This window comes from Mobula birostris, chromosome 3 (genome assembly GCF_030028105.1).
Source record: "Mobula birostris isolate sMobBir1 chromosome 3, sMobBir1.hap1, whole genome shotgun sequence".
Lineage (NCBI taxonomy): Eukaryota > Metazoa > Chordata > Chondrichthyes > Myliobatiformes > Myliobatidae > Mobula > Mobula birostris.
The window spans coordinates 185,420,821-185,438,900 of record NC_092372.1 but is presented as its reverse complement, the minus strand read 5'-3'; the positions used below and the strand labels follow the sequence as shown (position 1 = coordinate 185,438,900).

At 40.1% G+C, this 18,080-nt stretch overlaps 1 protein-coding gene across 3 annotated transcripts in view; it reads right to left on the bottom strand.

The window, feature by feature from the left end:
* The window catches only part of spag6 (sperm associated antigen 6), a 131,353-nt gene that overhangs the window by 28,426 nt on the left and 84,847 nt on the right, over window positions 1-18,080 (bottom strand). For all 3 annotated transcript variants that reach the window (XM_072252048.1, XM_072252047.1, XM_072252049.1), the window contains exons 5-7: window positions 4,529-4,734; window positions 3,953-4,126; window positions 1,352-1,504 (exon numbers count right to left, since the gene is read on the bottom strand). In XM_072252048.1, the coding sequence (XP_072108149.1) occupies window positions 1,352-1,504; window positions 3,953-4,126; window positions 4,529-4,734 (533 nt within the window). The remainder of the gene's footprint in view (window positions 1-1,351; window positions 1,505-3,952; window positions 4,127-4,528; window positions 4,735-18,080) is intronic.

Genomic DNA, 18,080 nt, shown 5'->3' with positions numbered 1-18,080 from the left:
AACAGGGGAGTATTCTTTGATCAAATGAAATAAACACTTTTATCCTGATAAAAGTATGAACAAGTTTCAAATTGACCTTAACGTCTTTTCACAGACTCCAGTTTTGATTTATCTAAAATTGTATTGGCACATCAGGTGTTTTAAAAAGTATAAGTTTATAGGTAAATCAAATATATTTTATTAGTGGGAGACTGCTGTGACACAATGAATTTTCAGCTTGGCTTTTCATTCATTAAGCTTTTTTCTGAATCCAACTCTCAAACTGATGGGATAAATGTTTCCTCACTCTGACAGCTGTAAGGATCCTAAGTGAAATCACACATTTTAGTGGGTGCTGATCTACATTACAAAAACAAGCCTTACTCAGAGAGGCCTTAAGAATGCCTGGTATAGTACATAGAAAGGACTCATACTAATGCAAAAGGAAGTGTTCTCCTGAGGCCCAACATTAAAATATGTTAAAGGAGCTGTTTTTATGGATTAGCATTGCTTTAGTGCTACTGTTAACCTATTAATCACTAATAACTAATTAGCAGAGTTAATTTCAGCATTGTAATAGAATTAGTTACTGGTTCAGTGTGTCAAAGGTGGAAAATGTAATATTTATGTTAGTATGATAATTTCTAAACTCAAAACAAACCCTAGAAATTAAAACATTAAAAATATTTTAGTATTTAATATTTAGATTTATTAAAATTATATCAGATTAGATTAGATCTGTTTGCATCCTCTAAAGATTTTTGATTTTGGTTGGTCTACTTAAAGAAGATAGTTAGAGACAACACAATAACAAAGGAGAGGATGCAGGGTAGAGAAAGTAGGAAGATAAAATCCCCCTTTAATTGAAAAGGTATTCTATTGAATGAGCAAACATTTATATTGTTTTTGCATCTTAATCTGGTAATAGGTACTGCATTTGTAGTCATATGGTCATATGAGGTATTAATCCTGGTTGGTTAGGTGGGGTGGTTAAGGTGGGTTGCGGGGGGGGGGAGCTAATTGAGTATCACATCACTGCATAGCAAAAGCCCTGAAGATGACTGTATTAAATTTTATTATGAGTACAAATTACTGTAATTATAGTATTTAAATTAAAAATCATAATCAAGATTTACTTCCACACTTCCTGCATTTAAGTGAAAGTAACAAACTCATTCTTACTGAAACAGAGAGAAGTGAAATAATGAGCAACAGAAAATTTACATCTGCAACCTCAATTCTTCTGGGAATACTAACCAACAAATCAATACAGCACTGCTTTCTAGTATGCTTTGCAGCTAGATTAATTTATAGTCCTTTTTCTAGGGCCTCATTGTAATGGTAATACACAGATAATGAACCAGGCTCTAACCTTGGAGACAATCACTGCCATTGCCAGGTTCTCTGAGTGAGCAGCCACATAGCCAAGCATCATAATACCAGGCAGCCTGACATTACTTTTAGAATCACCGATATAATCAATGACAGCAGCCACACCTCCTGTATTAACAATAAGCTGAGACAGCTAGAGGAGGAGAGAGAAAAAAAACAAGCTAGTTAGTCAGATTCTATCAAATAAGATAGCAAAATAACAATTTAAACAAAAACTACACTCATAAATTAATATGATTCACAATATATTATTCTGTGTCTGTTAAACCATTTGACTTCCTAAAAATATGAACATTACAGCTGTTCTGTTCTGTGAAGTGTGTTTCCTTGTCTCTCCTGGTTGATAGCTGAGCAGAAGAAATATTGCTAACAGCTAAATAAATTATCCGACAAACCCGGATTGTTTATATTAATACTAGGAAGGTATGTAATTATATTCTATATTCTGAAAAAAATCAAGTTTATTACAAGATTTATGTAATTACATCTGAGATTACTGACTAACATTAATATTTCTATGGGGAAATATCAGATTATTTGAGTTATATCTAACATTAAGAAATCTGCAACAAAATTATGCTACCAATATCCTTTCAGTAAATAATAGGTAACAGTTAAAATCAGTCTTAATCATTAAAATGCTCCTGCTTTTGCTTGATTTTGACAATTATGATCCATAATTATTTGCTTTAGGTTTTATTTAAATTGAGAGACTCGACTATATCTTGAGAAGTATGTTTAGAGTAAAATAATGGGGATAAAATCTGTGAGATTTAAATTGAAACACCAAAAGAATGATGAAGGTTTGATTATATGCATTTATCTATTGTCCTAAATGGTATATTTTATTTTGATTAATTGCATATTTTCCTGAAATTGATCCCTCCTATAGGTACCATTAAAAAACTGGACTTGCTATTTTATACATTTTCTGTGATATAATTGTACATATTTAAAATGCAAATGTAGATACAGCCAGCTGAAATAAAAACTGCTGATCAACAAATAGATAATAACATCACTGAGTCTTCTCCTATCCAAGCCTCATAATCATTGTAAAATCCCATTTACAATCATGATCAATGTACCTTTCTAACTCTTCCCTTAGGAAATTCCTAGTTTGCATTGAATTAATTAAACATTTACAGCAATGGAATCCCAGGATGTGAGATCAGCTATCTGGGGTTATACAAGTATATCGGAGTACTAAAATATGAGAGAAAACGTTATTTAATACAATAAAATTAAATCAATATTGCAATTTTCAGTATATAACATCTTCTGCATACACATTGATCATATATCATAAAATTAAAAATTTAATCCACTCATTTTACATTATCATAAAGTTTCTGTTGGTATATTTGTTTAATGACAAAACTTTTCAGATACTGCCATCCAATAATAAAGATGGTGAAATTAGCCCTTTATTTATAGCATAGGAAGATTCACGCCAGATAAGCATGTAAGCTGCAGTATAAGCTTGCACGGAAACAAGCCATATTGGCCCTTCTAGTCCATGCCGAACGTTTACTCTCACGTAGTCGCACTGACCCAGTAGCATAGTCCAAAGTTTAGCAGTTGAAGAAAAGTAATATCTTCTCATATGTGTTGCCCTCATTTTTAACATGCATGGTTGAATGGATGTTGGGCAGTGCATATAATAATCAACAACTTAGGAAATGTTAAATTACTTATTAGTGTTACTATTTGCATCCAAATCAGAGGTTTCAACATCAATTCCCCTGCCAAAGAATTAAGAGTAGCATAATGTCCCAGTGCAATACTGACAGAGTTACACTGTCAGAGATGCAGTCTTTCAATGGAACCTTTTGAAACTATTGCCCAGATCCTCGCCAATATTTATCTCCTCTTCAATATTACTAAATATTGAAAAGGAGATAGATTATTATCATATTGGCATTGGAGGAATGTTGCTGGACATAAATTAACTGTTGTAATTCAGTTATTGCAACAACAATTACATAAGTACTTCATATGTACAGCAGATAGGGCACCTAAACGATATGTGAAAAGGGCCATGCAAGTCTTTTTCTTTTCCATAAGTTGTAAAAGGAGATATGTTTGCAACTGCTTGCAGCCTCTGCAATTTCACACCCAGCTAATTCTGTACCCAGCATTTTCACTCCACCTGACATCACAGGGCCAACTTCAGATTCTAAATAGCATGTTTCCCAGTCTCCTCAGCATTAAGCTCCCATCACTCGTTGCTCCTGAATTCAATGCTGAGTTTCCTGTATTCGATAGACTTAGCTACCCAGAAAATACCAATTTACTTTTCCAGTCATCAAACTTGATGTCTGCTCCCCATACACAATCTCACGAGTTGAACTACTACATAAATAAGGAACAAAGCTGAAAGAATGTTTTCTTCAAAAGCAGATTGTCATAGATAAAATGTTATCAACAGCTTTATTATATATACAAATGTTTGTATTTTAACAGCTCAAAACAAATATTACTTAAAATAGTTCAAAGTTTATCATAACGTTCTAACTTTGCAATGTTCACTACACACTTTCATCTGCTTCTCTGCAGTCTTAATATCAAATACATTTACCTCAGGAGTGTGTTTGGCAATTTCCCGCATTAGTGTTGCAACATTTTTTTTCACAAATTCATCTGGGTCCTTTAGACATGTTAGAACAGATGGAAAAATTTCGGCTTCCACAACCATTTCTGCCAAATCTACAGAATGCTTTGAAATCTGACCAAGAGCTGAAAACACCTGACGCTATAGAACACAGAAAAATACCGCAAGTTCAAATTTGTGAGCAGTATTGTTGGTATAAAACAATTAAATATACGTTATTAGACATCAGGCTACTTCAATCCTAAGTTTTTAACAAAAAAATAATAAATGTAGCATTGAAAAACTGGAAACACAACGTAAACTGATAAAATATTATTAATAAAATATTTGTCACATCTTGTACGAACAGGTAAGCAATCATCCTGATATATCAAAGTAGAATTCTATACACACGAGAAAACCATCTTACTTCAGTACCAAAAAGAATACATTACTTCAACAATGAATATTTAATTCAATTAAACTTCCATGCACATAATGCATTGGATTAATGCATTTGCTTTCACAAAAGCAATAGTATAATGATGCAATACAAACACTTACCTTCAGTTTGGCATCAGGGTTCAGGATCATCTGAGCTAGATGAGCAATAGACCCTGCATCCACCACAGTTTGAGCCAGCTCTGGTGATTGTTTTGCGATATCACTAAGTGCAGAAGCTGCAATCCTTTTCAGTGGCACCTCTGGCTCCTGGATACAAAGAACCAGAAGAGGAACAGCTCCAGTGTCCACTACTGCCTGCGACAGTTCTGTGGGTCCAAGAAAAATAATTAAGTGTGTATGGATAGATGACCCTTGAGCCAGCCATTTTTCACACTGACAGATACAGCAAGAATAAAAAGGGGCACATCCCCATCCCCACTGCATCTGCATTTCAAATCAGCCTGCCTGGTTTCATAGAGCATGTGGACTGATCCATAGCTAAAAGGACACAGGTCAAAGGATAGGCCCCATTTACATGTGGCATGTTTTAGGCAGATTGGGTTGAAATGGTTTGTTATTCTGTTATAAAGGAGACAAACAGACCTCAGCTGTTTAAATTATGACCTTACTGAATTTTCAATAGGCACATGTTTTACACATGGAATAGAGCAAACAGTAGTGGCAATATTAACCGCATTGCAATTTGGTAACATTTACTTAAGCAAAACATCTCCCAGAATATTTCTTATATTTATTAACTTGACAATAGAAAAGTACTGGAAAAGTTCCTCAAGATATTTCTTAAACTTTTTTTACTGACAATGTTTTAGGTAATTTTCTTTCTCATGGTTCAGTCAGTAAATCTATAAAACTGAAATTACGTTCTTGCAATTGTCCTCCTGCAACTTGATATTGTCTCTTTCTGGTAAATGAAAATGAATTACGTTAAAACATTAAGATTAGGTAACAAACCTAAAAATGTCAAGCAATTTGATGTTTTATCTTTATTTAACATAGTTTGCAGATCATTTAAAAATGGCAAAACTGCTCTGGAATGTTTCTGCTTCTGATATTGAGTATTAGTATGCTGTTTTTTTAAAAGAATATCTATTTCCTAGAGAACTCTTTAAAAAGACTAAAAAGTACAATAAAATGCTTCAACAATCATGGGGTTTTATACTTTCACTTAACATTTAATATAATTACCTGCTCTGAAATCATAATTCATCTCCTTTCTGCATAATATAAAATAAAGAGCTTCAAATAAAGAAGTTCTAAATCTTATATAAAATGCTTTTGACAGAGAAATGCAGAAGACATTCATGGACACAGACTACTTCAGATATTTAGTGCTATACTTAAAGGAAATATAAATCAACACCTTGCCCTGTGGATAGCCATACAAAACAAAAATCTAGAGCAGTCAACTGGAAAATACAAACACTGGGGGTTTCAGCAACACAATAACATCATTTAATAGTCCTTGTTTCCTTTTACTTCAAATGGACTTATGATATTAGCTACATCAAGTTAGTTTTTGGGAATATAAATTATCATTATTAAATGACATTCATAAAATGTTTCAGGAGTTCTCTAGGTTCTAAATCACAATCACGTAACTAATGTGAAGACTTATCCAACAAAAGAGGCTCTACTCCAGATTTTGGAATCACAAAGGAGCCCAAACTGGATAGCTGCCAATAAAGGTCTCGGGGATCGCGCTAAGTGATTAACCTTTGCTGGTTGCTTCTGAGGTTGGCAACATACCAGTTTCATAATCAGTATCAGGTTTATTATCACTGGCATACTGTTTGTGGCAACAATACAGTGCAAGACAAAATTAATGTAGGTTACAAATATAAATAAATAATGCAAAGGATGATTAGCTAGGTAATGCTCGTGGGTTTATGGATTGTTCAGAAATCTGATGGTAGGGTAAGAAGTTACTCCTAAAACACTGCATGTGGGGCTTCAGGCACCAGTATCTCCTGTCCAATGGTAGTAATGAGAAGAGGGCATGTCACAGATGGTGAGGGTCCTCAATAATGGATGCTACCATCTTCTGCTACCACCTTTTGAATATGACATTGAAGATGGGGAGGCCCACGATGGAAATGGCATTAATCGGCAGCTTCCCTCAATCCTGCATATTGGAGCCTCCATATCAAGTGGTAATGCAACTAGTCAGAATGCTCTTCACAGTATACCTGTAGAAATTTGCTAGAGTCTTTATTGACATATCAACTCTCCTCAAACTCTGAATGAAGTAAAGCGGCTAGCATACCTTCTTTGTGACTGCATCAATACATTGGACTCAGGATAGATCCTCTGAGATGTCAATGTCTAGGAACTTGAAATTAATCATCCTTTCCATTGTTGACCTCCCAATTAGGACTAGTGTGTGTTCTCCAAATATCCCCTTCTTGAAGTCCACAATCAATTCCTTGGACTTGCTGACTTTGAATGCAAGCTTGCTGTTGTGACACCACTTGACTAGTTGATCTATCTAGCCTCCTCACTCCCATCTGAGATTCTGTCAACATTAGTGTCATCAGCAAATTTATAGATGATATTGGAGCTATCCCTAGCCACACAGTGATGAGTGTAGAGTGAATAGAGCAGTGGGCTAAGCACACATTCTTGATGTGCACCTGTGTTGATTGTCAGCGAGATGTTTTTACCGATCCGCACTAACTGTGGTCTCCTCATGACAAAGTCGAGGATCCATTTGCAGAGGCAGACTTCAGTTATCAGATTGTTGAAAGATTATATACATTAAAAAGAGCTAAAAATTTAAAGCTCATAAAACTAACCTGCACGATTGAACTTGTACTTCCTAAAGGCTAGTAATGTTAAGGCAACTGTAGGTACTAGCGGGCCTGCTGGAACTCATTCTGATCCAGGCAAAATTGAAGAATGCTGAACTACAGAAGATAATACACTCCAAGATTTTGTGTAAAAGATGAAGAGATTGTAGAATTATTGCAATATAGAAGGCAGCCATTTAGCCTGTCTGGAACCTGATAATGCAAAGCCTATCTAGAATCCAGGAACGCACTCTTGTCAATGCTATTTGCCACTCTTTCCCAAAATCTTGCAGGTTATTATCTCTCCTCTTTGAAAACTCTGATTGATTCTATTTCCATTATATCAACAGGGAACAATTTCCAGATAATAACTATTTAAAGAATTTCCATCAATTTCCTCTTGCATTCTTTTGTCCCAAGTCTGTGCTGTCTGGTTCTTGAAGTATCTACTGATGGGAACAGATTTCAGATTTATCTTATCTAAATCTGTTATAATTTTGTACATCTATGTAAACACTTGTTTACAATGTCTTTCCTCTAAGAAGAACAACCCCAGCTTCTATCTTCTAACCTCACAGTCAGAATAAATCAACTATGGAAACATTTTATTTGCAGGACTCCAGGAACAGTTGACATGACACCTGGTCACTGAATCCTGTACAGTGTAACCACCGAGTTTTAAAGGTGCTGTTCCTCGAGTTCATGTAGACCTTTGATGGAACAACCTAGGGAATCAAAGGCAAAGAGAATAGAGGAGTAGGATGGAGAATTAAGGTGAAAGACATCTGGAAGCTCAAAGTTACTTGTGCTAGTTCAATTTTCATTTTCTGAAACAGTAACCTAATTTGTGTTTTGTATCTACAGTAGAGCAGAGACCAGAAAATTAAAAGCAACATTCTAAATTGGATGTAGAAAAAAAAAGTTACTGTTTCATCTGGAAGGGTGGAGTTGCCTCATGCAGTTGTTGAAATGATCCTGAGGAAAGAAGCCTACAGTGGTGGTAGAAAGTTTGTCAACTCTGTAGAATTTTCTCTACTTCTGCATAAATATAACCTAAATGTGATTGGATTTTCACATAAGTCCTAAAACAAGATAAAGAGAACCCAATTAAATAACTAACACAAAAACATTATGCTTATTCACTGATTTATTGAAAAATGACCCAACATTACAGGAACACACATCAAAGTTGCTGGTGAACGCAGCAGGCCCGGCAGCACCTCTAAGAAGAGGTACAGACGACGTTTCGGGCCGAGACCCTTCGTCAGGACTAACTGAAGGAAGAGCTAGTAAGAGATTTGAAAGTGGGAGGGGGAGGGGGAGATCCAAAATGTTAGGAGAAGACAGGAGGCGGAGAGATGGAGCCAATCAACTGTCCAGCTCTTGGCTCCATCCCTCCCCCTCCTATCTTCTCCTATCATTTTGGATCTCCCCCTCCCCCTTTCAAATCCCTTACTCACTCTTCCTTCAGTTAGTCCTGACGAAGGGTCTCGGCCTGAAATGTCGACTGCACCCCTTCCTAGAGATGCTGCCTAGCCTGCTGCATTCACCAGCAACTTTTATGTGTGTTGCTTGAATTTCCAGCATCTGCAAAATTCCTTGTGCCAACGTTACAGGTATTTGTTGGAAAAAGTATGTGAACCTCTGGGGTAATGCCTTCTATAAAAGTTATTTGGAGTCAGGTGTTCCAATCAATGAGATAAGACTCGAGGTGTGCATTATAGAGGCACCCTGCCCTATATAAAAAAAACACACAAAGTCAAGTTACTGACAGAGCCTGCTCTTCTCAAGAAAGATCTGTTTACATGCACCATGCCTCAATCAAAACAGCTTTCAGAAGACCTTGAAAGAAGGATTGTAGACATGCCTCAAGCTGGAAAAGGCTACAAAAGCATTTCTAAAGACCTGAGTGTTCATCAGTCCACAGTAAGAGAAATTGTCTACAAATGGAGGAAACTCAGTACTGTTGCTACTCCCTTAAGAGTGGGCATCCTGCAAAGAGCACACTGAGCACAACATGCAATGGTGAAGTAGGTGAAAAAGAACCCAAGGATAACAGCAAAAGATCTGCAGAAATCTCTAGAACTTGCTTCATGTGTCCACTATAAGAAACTCACGAAACAAGAATGGTGCTCGTGAAAGGAAACCATGGAGAAAACCACCGCTCTCCAAAAATAAAACATTGCTGCACTTCTCAAATTTTTAAAAGACCACGTGGATGCTAAACAATGTTTCTGGGACAATGTTCTGCAGGCAGATGAGACAAAAGTTGAACTTTTTGGCAGAAATGCACTTGCTATGTTTGGAGGCAAAAGGGCACTCTACACCAACACCAAAACTTCATCCCAACTGTGAAGCATTGTGGAAGGAGCATCTCGGTTTAGGGCTGCTTTGCTGCCTCAGGGCCTGGACAGCTTGCAATCGTTGAGGGAACAATTAATTCAAAATTGTATCGAGATAGTTTACAGGAGAATGTCAGGATAGCAATTTATCCGTTGAAGCTTAATATACAGTAAATTGGATAATGCAACAAGGGAATGATCTGAAAAACAAGAGTAAATCAACAACAGAATGGTTTAAAAAGAAGAAAATTGGTGTTTTGGAATGGCTGAAATCAAAATCCTGACCTTAATCCTAAAGAAATGTTGTGGAAGGACCTGAAGCAAGCAATGCATGCAAGGAAGCCCTCCAACATCTCAGAGTTGAAGCAGTTTTGTAAGGAGGAATGGCCTAAAGTTCCTCCAAGCTGATGTACAAGACTGATCAACAATTACTGGAACCATTTGGTTGAAGTTCTTGCTGTACAAGGTTGTCACACCAGTAACTGAAAGCAAAGGTTTTTCCAACAAATACATGTAATATTGGATCATTTTTCTCAATACATAAATGAACAAGTATAAAGATTTTTGTGCTATTTATTTAATTTGGTTCTCTTTATTTAGTTTTAGGATTTACCTTAAGATCTGATCACATTCTGGGTCATATTTACGCAAAAATGGACAAACTTTCTAGCACCACTCAATGTTTGGAGATGGAAGTGTGAATTAGTGTGCTATGATGAAATTGTAAACGGGAAGGTGAGAGTAAGGTCTGTTGATCAAGTCAGGCACGTCTGAAATAATAAAGGATAATCCATTAAATGAAAAGACTTTAGAAAGCGGAGGACAAGATGACAACTCGGCCTTTTCTCCTTGGAGCGACAGAGGATGAGAGGTGACCTGATAGAGGTGTATAAGATGATGAGAGACATTGATCCTGTGGCTAGTCGAGGCTTTTTCCCAAGGCTGAAATGGCTGCCACAAGAGGGCACAGGTTTAAGGTGTTTGGGAGTAGGTACAGAGGAGATGTCAGGGGTAAGTTTTCTTTTACGCAGAGTGTGGTGAGTGTGTGGAATGGGCTGCCAGCAACAGTGGTGGAGGCGGATACAATAGGGTCTTTTAAGAGACGTTTGGATTGGTACATGGAGCTTAGAAAAAAAGAGGGCTATGGGTAAGCCTAGTAATTTCTAAGGTAGAGACATGTTCGGCACAACTTTGTGGCTGAAGGGCCTGTATTATGCTGTAGGTTTTCTATGTTTTCTATGTTTCTATGACCCCTATCCTTCATCTGGGTGGGAGAATTGTGGACAGAACAGAAATATGAAATGGAACAATACAGCTGACTGTTGCCACTATAGTGCAGGGGAAACCAGGATTATGAAAATAATAGACCATATTGGAAGAATTGATGTGGCATCATCAGAAAAGATCGAGGAACTAACTAGGAGTATGGAATGGAGTGCTTACAGGAAGCAGAGTCAAAGGTACAGGGCTGTGCAAAATACTTAGGGACATATATATAGCTAGTGTGCCTAAGACTTTTGCACAGTACTGTATTTGGCAATGTGGAGCAGAGAGCAAATTTGTAAATTAAGCAGGGTCAAAGGGCGTTGGGAATGGTGATGGTGGAGCACAGCGCGAAGGGTGTGGGACAGGTGGCACAGAAGGAGTGTCAGGTTGTGGGGGGGGTGTGGCATGGGTGCAGACACACCCAGGTCTGACACACCAGGCAAGGTCAAGGGCAGGTTACAAAAGGGATGGGTTACACCTAAACTCAAGGGGCTCCAATATCCTTGCAGGCAGGTTTCCTAGAGTTGCTCGGGAGGGTTGAAACTAATTTGGCAGGAAGATATGGGAACTGGAGTGATTGTGCTGAGGATGAGGTGAGTTGGTTTACAAACCTAGCAAGGAGAGGCTAGTGAAAAGGCAAAATAGCAGTCAACAGAATGAGTTGCAACGTAAAAGGCAGACAAAATCAAGAAGAGTGAATACAGGACTGAACGTGTTATATTTGAATGTACGCAGTATATGAAATAAGGTAGAAAGATGAACTTGTAGCACAGTTACAGATAGGCATGTTGTAGGCACCACTGAATCACGACTGAAAGAAGATTATAGTGGTGAGCTTAATGTCAAAAGATACACATTGTATTGAAAGGACAGGAAGGTAGGCAGAGGGGGTGGCGTGGTTCTGTTGGTAAACAATGAAATCAAATCATTAGAAAGAGGTGATATATCGTTGGAAGGTGTTGATTTGTTATGGGTAGAGCTAAGGAATTGCAAAGATAAAAAAGGCCCTGATGGGAGTTATATACAGACCCCCAAACAGTAGGATGAATATGGTCTACAAATTACAACAGGACATACAAAATACATGGCAAAAGGGCAAAGTTACAATAGTTGTAGGAATTTCAAAATGTAGGCAGATTGGGAAAACCAGGTTGGTGCTGGACGCCAGGAGGGGGAATTTGTAGAATGCCTACAAGATGGCTTTTTAGAACAGCTTGTGGTTGAGCCCACTAGGAGAGCAACTATTCTGGATTGGGTGTTGTGCAATGAACCAGAATTGATTAGAGAGCTTAAGGTAAAATAACTCTTGGGGCAAGTGATCATAATATGATTGAATTCACCCTGAAATTTGAAAAGGAGAAGCTTAAGTCAGGTGTATCCATATTACAGTGAAGTACAGGAAATTACAGGGGCATGAGAGAGGAGTTGGCTAAAATTTATTGGAAAAGAATGTTGTCAGGGATGACAGCAGAGCAGTAATGGCTGAAATTCCTGGAAACAATTCAGAAGACACAGAACATATACATCCCAAAAAGGACAAAGTATTCAAGAAGGCAAGATGACAAAACCGTGGCTAACAAGAGAAGTCAAAGCCAATATAAAAGCCAAAGTGAGGGCATATCATCAAGCAAATATTAGTGGGAAGTTAGAGGACTGGGAAGTTTTTAAAAACCAACTAAAAAAGTCATTAAGAAAAAGATGGAATACAAAAGTAAGCTAACCAACTATGTTAAGGAGGATACCAAGAGTTTCTTCAGATACATAAAGTGTAAAAGAGAGGTGAGCGTGGATATCGGACCGCTGGAAAATGATGCTGGAAAAGTAGTAATGGGGGACAAGGAAATTGCGAAAAAAACTGAATAAGCATTTTGCATAAGACTTCACTGTGAAAGACACCCGAGTAGGGTGAAAGTTCCAGAGTGTCCAGGATCAACAGTGTGTGAAGTTGCCATTACTAGGGAGAAAGTTCCTGGGAAACTGCTGTGTACATGACATCTATTGATGCTTCTGGACACATCTTCAGTGATGTTCCTGGAATCATCGGGTGTTTCGGGTCTTTCAACATCATACAACCTCCTCCAAGTGACCCAGCCGGGGCTGATCAGACCCAGCTTGTGTCCAGATGGCTAGCTTATGACTCCATGGCTTCCCTCTTTTGAGCCACAGCCATCTTGAGGCCCTCCCTGCCACATCGGTGGTACTGCGGATGGCTCTCCTCTTCCCCTCTTCCTCGATGCCCAAAATGCTGAAGGCTCTAACTAAAGAATGGGCTACGAATCCCCTACAACCAACCTCCACTGGGAGACACCTCACTCTCCATCCAGCCTGCTGACAGTTGCTGACCAGTCCTGCGTACTTGGAGAGCTTCCTTTCAAAGGCCTCTTCCAAGCTATCTTCCCATGGGACTGTCAGCTCCAGCAGCTCCACTTGCTTAGTAGACTCAGACACTAGGACAATGTCTGGTCGCAGGGTGGTGGCTGCGATATGGTTGGGGAACTTCAGCTGCCCTTCAAGATCCACCAACAGCTGCCAGTCCCTTGCAGAGGTCAGAATGCCTGCAGATGTTCTTTTGGCAGGTATTGGCTGCTCCCCAGCTCTGACAAAGGCAATGGTCTGCTTGGAGGGTTGGGACTGCTTCGTCCACTCAACTCCTGCGCTGACAGCTTCAGCGATGGTCTTCAGGACCTGATCATGCCTCCACCTGTACCGTCCCTCACCAAGTGCCCTTGCACAGCCGCTGAGGATGTGCTCCAGGGTTCCTCGCTTGGAGCACAGTGGGCACGCAGATGACTCTGCCTTGCCCCATGTGTGCAGGTTTGATGGGCTTGGAAGCACATCGTACACTGCCTGGATGAGAAATTGGATGCGGTGTGGTTCGGCTTTCCAAAGATCAGCCCAGGTCACTTTCCTCTCAACCGCATTCTCCCATCTTGTCCAAGCTCCCTGTTGCTTTATTCCCACCGCCTTGCAGGCTCTCATCTCCTCCACTACTGCTCTCACCTCCTCCTGAACTAGACGACACCTTTCCTTCCCTCTGGTGTCCATTTGGGGAGTTGGAAAGGATCCTAGCCCAGCTCGGCCTCGTGTGACCACTCCCACCAGCCTCCTGTGACGCATCCTTGCCTCTGCCTCCTGAACAGCTTTCCACTTCCTGCCAGTACTTACTTGGATCCCTGCTCTAGCCACCTTCGGGTCACTTGAGTCCCCATACTGTAGCACTTCTCTGGCTCTTGTTACCTTGAATTCTTCCTCCAAGGGTTTGAAGGGCAGTTGCAGTTTGTTGTGGTGTGCATAGAGTGCGATGCTGCTCAGGCTCTGTGGCAGCCCCAGCCATCTCCTGAGGTGGTTGATAACCCTCCTCTCTAAGGTTTTGACTGTCGAGATCAGAACTGCATAGAAACTGAAAGATCTGAATGTAGATAAATCATGACCAGATAGTGTACACCCCAGGGTTCTGAAAGAGGTGGCTGAAGAGATTGTGGAGGCATTAGTAATGATCTTTCAAGAATCACTAGATTCTGGAATGGTTCTGGAAGACTGGAAAATTGCAAATATCACTCCACTCTTCAAGAAGGGAGAGAGGCAGAAGAAAGAAAACTATAGGCCAGTTAGTCTCACCGCAGTGGCTGGGAAGATGTTGGAATTGATTGTTAAGGATGTGGTTTCAGGACACTTGGAGGCACATGATAAAATAGGCCATGTTCAGCATGGTTTCCTCAAGGGAAAATATTGCCCTACAAATCAATTACAATTCTTTGAAAGTATAACAAGTCGAACAGACAAAGGAGAATCTGTTGATGTTGTGTACTTGGATTTTCAGAAGCCTTTTACAGGGTGCCACACAAGAGGCTGCTTAACAAGCTAACAGTCCATGGTATTACAGGAATGATGCTAGCATGGATAAAGCTGTTACTGATTGGCAGAATGCAAAGAGAGGAAACAGAGGGAGGCTTTTCTGGTTGGCTGCTGGTGACTAGTGGTGTTCCACACGGGCCTGTGTTGACAGCACTTCTTTTCATGTTACATGTTAATGACTTGGATGATGGAATTGATGGCTTTGTTGCAAATTTGCAGACGATACAAAGAGAGGTTGAGGAACAGTTGTTTTGAGGAAGTAGAGAGGCTACGGAAGAACTCAGACAGATTAGGAGAATGGGAAAAGAAATAACAGATGGATTACAGTGCCAGGAAATGTATAGTCATGCACTTTGGTAGAAGAAATGAAAGGGTTGACTATTTTCTAAATGGAGAGAAAATTCAAAAATCTGAGGTGCGCAGACACTTGGGAGACTTGCTTAATTGTTTAATTTGCAGGTTGAGTCTGTGGTGAGGAAGCCAAATGCGATGTTAGCATTCATTCAAGAAGACTAAATATAAAAGCAAAGATGTAATGTTGGGGCTCTACTTAGCACTGATGAGGCCTCACTTGGAATATTGCAAGCAGTTCTGGGACCCTTATCTTAAAAAGGATGTGTTAACACTAGAGAGGGTTCAAAGGAGATTCACAGAAATGATTCCAGGATTAAACTGCTTGTCATATGAAGATTCTTTAATGGCTCTGGGCCTGTATTCACTAAAATTCAGAAGAATGAGGTGTGACCTAATTAAAACTTATTGCAGGGTGAAAAGTCTTAATAAAGTGGATGTAGAGAGGATGTTTCCTTTGGTGGGAGAGTCTAGGACCAGAAGACACAGCCTCAAAATAGAAAGGAGATAAGGAATAATTTCTTTAGCCATAGAGTGCTGAATCTGTAGAATTTGTTGTCACAGGTAACTGTGGAGGGCAAGTCTTTACGAATAGGTTAATAGAGCAACACACACAAAATGCTGGAGGAACTCATCAAGCCAGGCAGCATCTACAGAAAAAGGTACAGTCAACGTTTCAGGCCGAAACCCTTCAACAGGACTGGAGAAAAACAGCTGAGGAGTAAACTTGAAAGGTGGGGGGAGGGGAGAGAGAAGCACCAGGTGATAAGTGGAACTGGGAGGGGGAGGGTTGAAGCAAAGAGCAAGGAAGTTGATTGGTGAAAGAAACAGAAGAAAGAAAAAATGGGCTGGAGCACCACCAACACAACACAGGTCCTTTGGCCCACAATGCCGTGCCCAACATGTGCTTACTTTAGAAATTACCTAGGGTTACCCGTAGGCCTCTATTTTTCTAAGCTCCATGTACCTATCCAGGAGTCTCTTAAAAGACCCTATCGTATCCACCTCCACCACCATCGCCGGCGGCCCATTCCACACACTCACCACTCTCTACGTAAAAAACTTAACCTTGACATCTCCTCTGTACCTTCTTCCAAGCACCTTAACGGTGCCCTCTCGTGTTAGCCATTTCAGCCCTGGGAAAAAGCCTCTGACTATCCACACGATCAATGCCTCTCATCATCTTGTACACCTCTATCAGGTCACCTCTCATCCTCAGTCGCTCCAAGGAAAAAAAAGCCAAGTTCACTCAACCTATTCTCATAAGGCATTCTCCCCAATCCAGGCAACATCCTTGTAAATCTCCTCTGCACCCTTTCTATGGTTTCCACATCCTGCCTTCCTGTACTGAGGCGACCAGAACTGAGCACAGTGCTCCAAGTGGGGTCTGACCAGGGTCCTATACAGCTGCAACATTACCTCTCAGCTCCTAAACTCAGTCCTTTGATTGATGAAGGCCAATGCACCATATGCTTTCTTAACCACAGAGTCAGCCTGTGCAGCAACTTTAAGTGTCTTATGGACTCTGACCCTAAGATCCCTCTGATCCTCCATGATGCCGAGAGTCTTACCATTAATATTATATTCTGCCATCATATTTGACCTACCAAAATGAACCACCTCACAATTATCTGGGTTGAACTCCATCTGACACTGAGAAGTTTTGCATCCTATCAATGTCCCGCTGTAACCTCTGACAGCCCTCCACACTATCCACAACACCCCCAATCTTTGTGTCATCAGCAAATTTACTAACCCACCGCTCCACTTCCTCATCCACGCCATTTATAAAAATTACGAAGAGTAGGGGTCCTAGAATCCTGAGGCACATCACTGGTCACCAACCTCCATGCAGAATATGACCCATCTACAACCACTTTTTGTCTTCTGTGGGCAAGCCAGTTCTAGATCCACAAAGCAATGTCCCCTTGGATCCCATGCCTCTTTACTTTCTCAATAAGACTTGCATGGGGTACCTCGTCAAATGCCTTGCTGAAATCCATATAAACTACCTGAAATCCATACACACTACTGCATAAGGGAATCCTGCATAAGGATGCCCAAGTCCCTTTGCACCTTAGATCTTAGAATTTTCTGTGCACTTAGAAAGTAGTCTATGCTTTTGTTCCTTTGACTAAAGTGCATGACCATGCAGTTGCTTACATTGTATTCCACCTGCCACTATTTTTTACCCATCCTCCTAATCTGTTTAACTCCTTTTGCAGCCTCCTGGTTTATTCAATGCTCCCTGTCCTTCCACCTATATTTGTATCATCCTCAAACATGACAACAAAGCCATCAATTCCATCATCCAAACCACCGACCTACACATAAGAAGCAGTCCTACACAGACCCCTGTGGAAAACCACTAGTCACTGGTGGTCAACCAGAAGAGGCTCCCTTTATTCCCACTTTTTGCCTCCTGCCAGTCAGCCAATCTTCTATCCCCACTTGTATCTTTCCTGTAATACCATGGGCTCTTATCTTGTTAAGCAGACTCAAAGTGTGGCACCTTGTCAAAAGCCTTCTGAAAATCCAAGTACACAACATCCACCAATTCTCCTTAGTCTATCCTGCTTGTTATTTACTCAAAGGAATCCAACAGATTTCAGGCAAGATTTTCCCTTTTCGAAACCATGCTGACTTTGGTCTATTTTAGTATGTGCCTCCAAGTAGCCTGAGACCTCATCCGTAACAATCGACTCCAACATCTTCCTAGCCACAGCAGTCAGGCTAACTGACCTATGATTTCCTTTCTTCTGCTTCCCTCCTTTTTTGAAAAGTGGAGTAACATTTACAATTTTCCAGCCCTCTAGTACCATGCCAGAATCTAGTGATAGGAAATTACAACACAGGAACAGGCCACTCAGCCCAGCTAGTACATGCCAGACCATATAAACTGCCTAGTCCCATCGAACTGCACCTGGACCACAGGCCTCCATACACCTCCCATTCATGTACCTATCCAAGCTTCTCTTAAACATTGAAATCATAATCATATCCACCCCTTGCATTGGCAGCTCGTTCTGCACTCCCACCATCCTCTGAGTG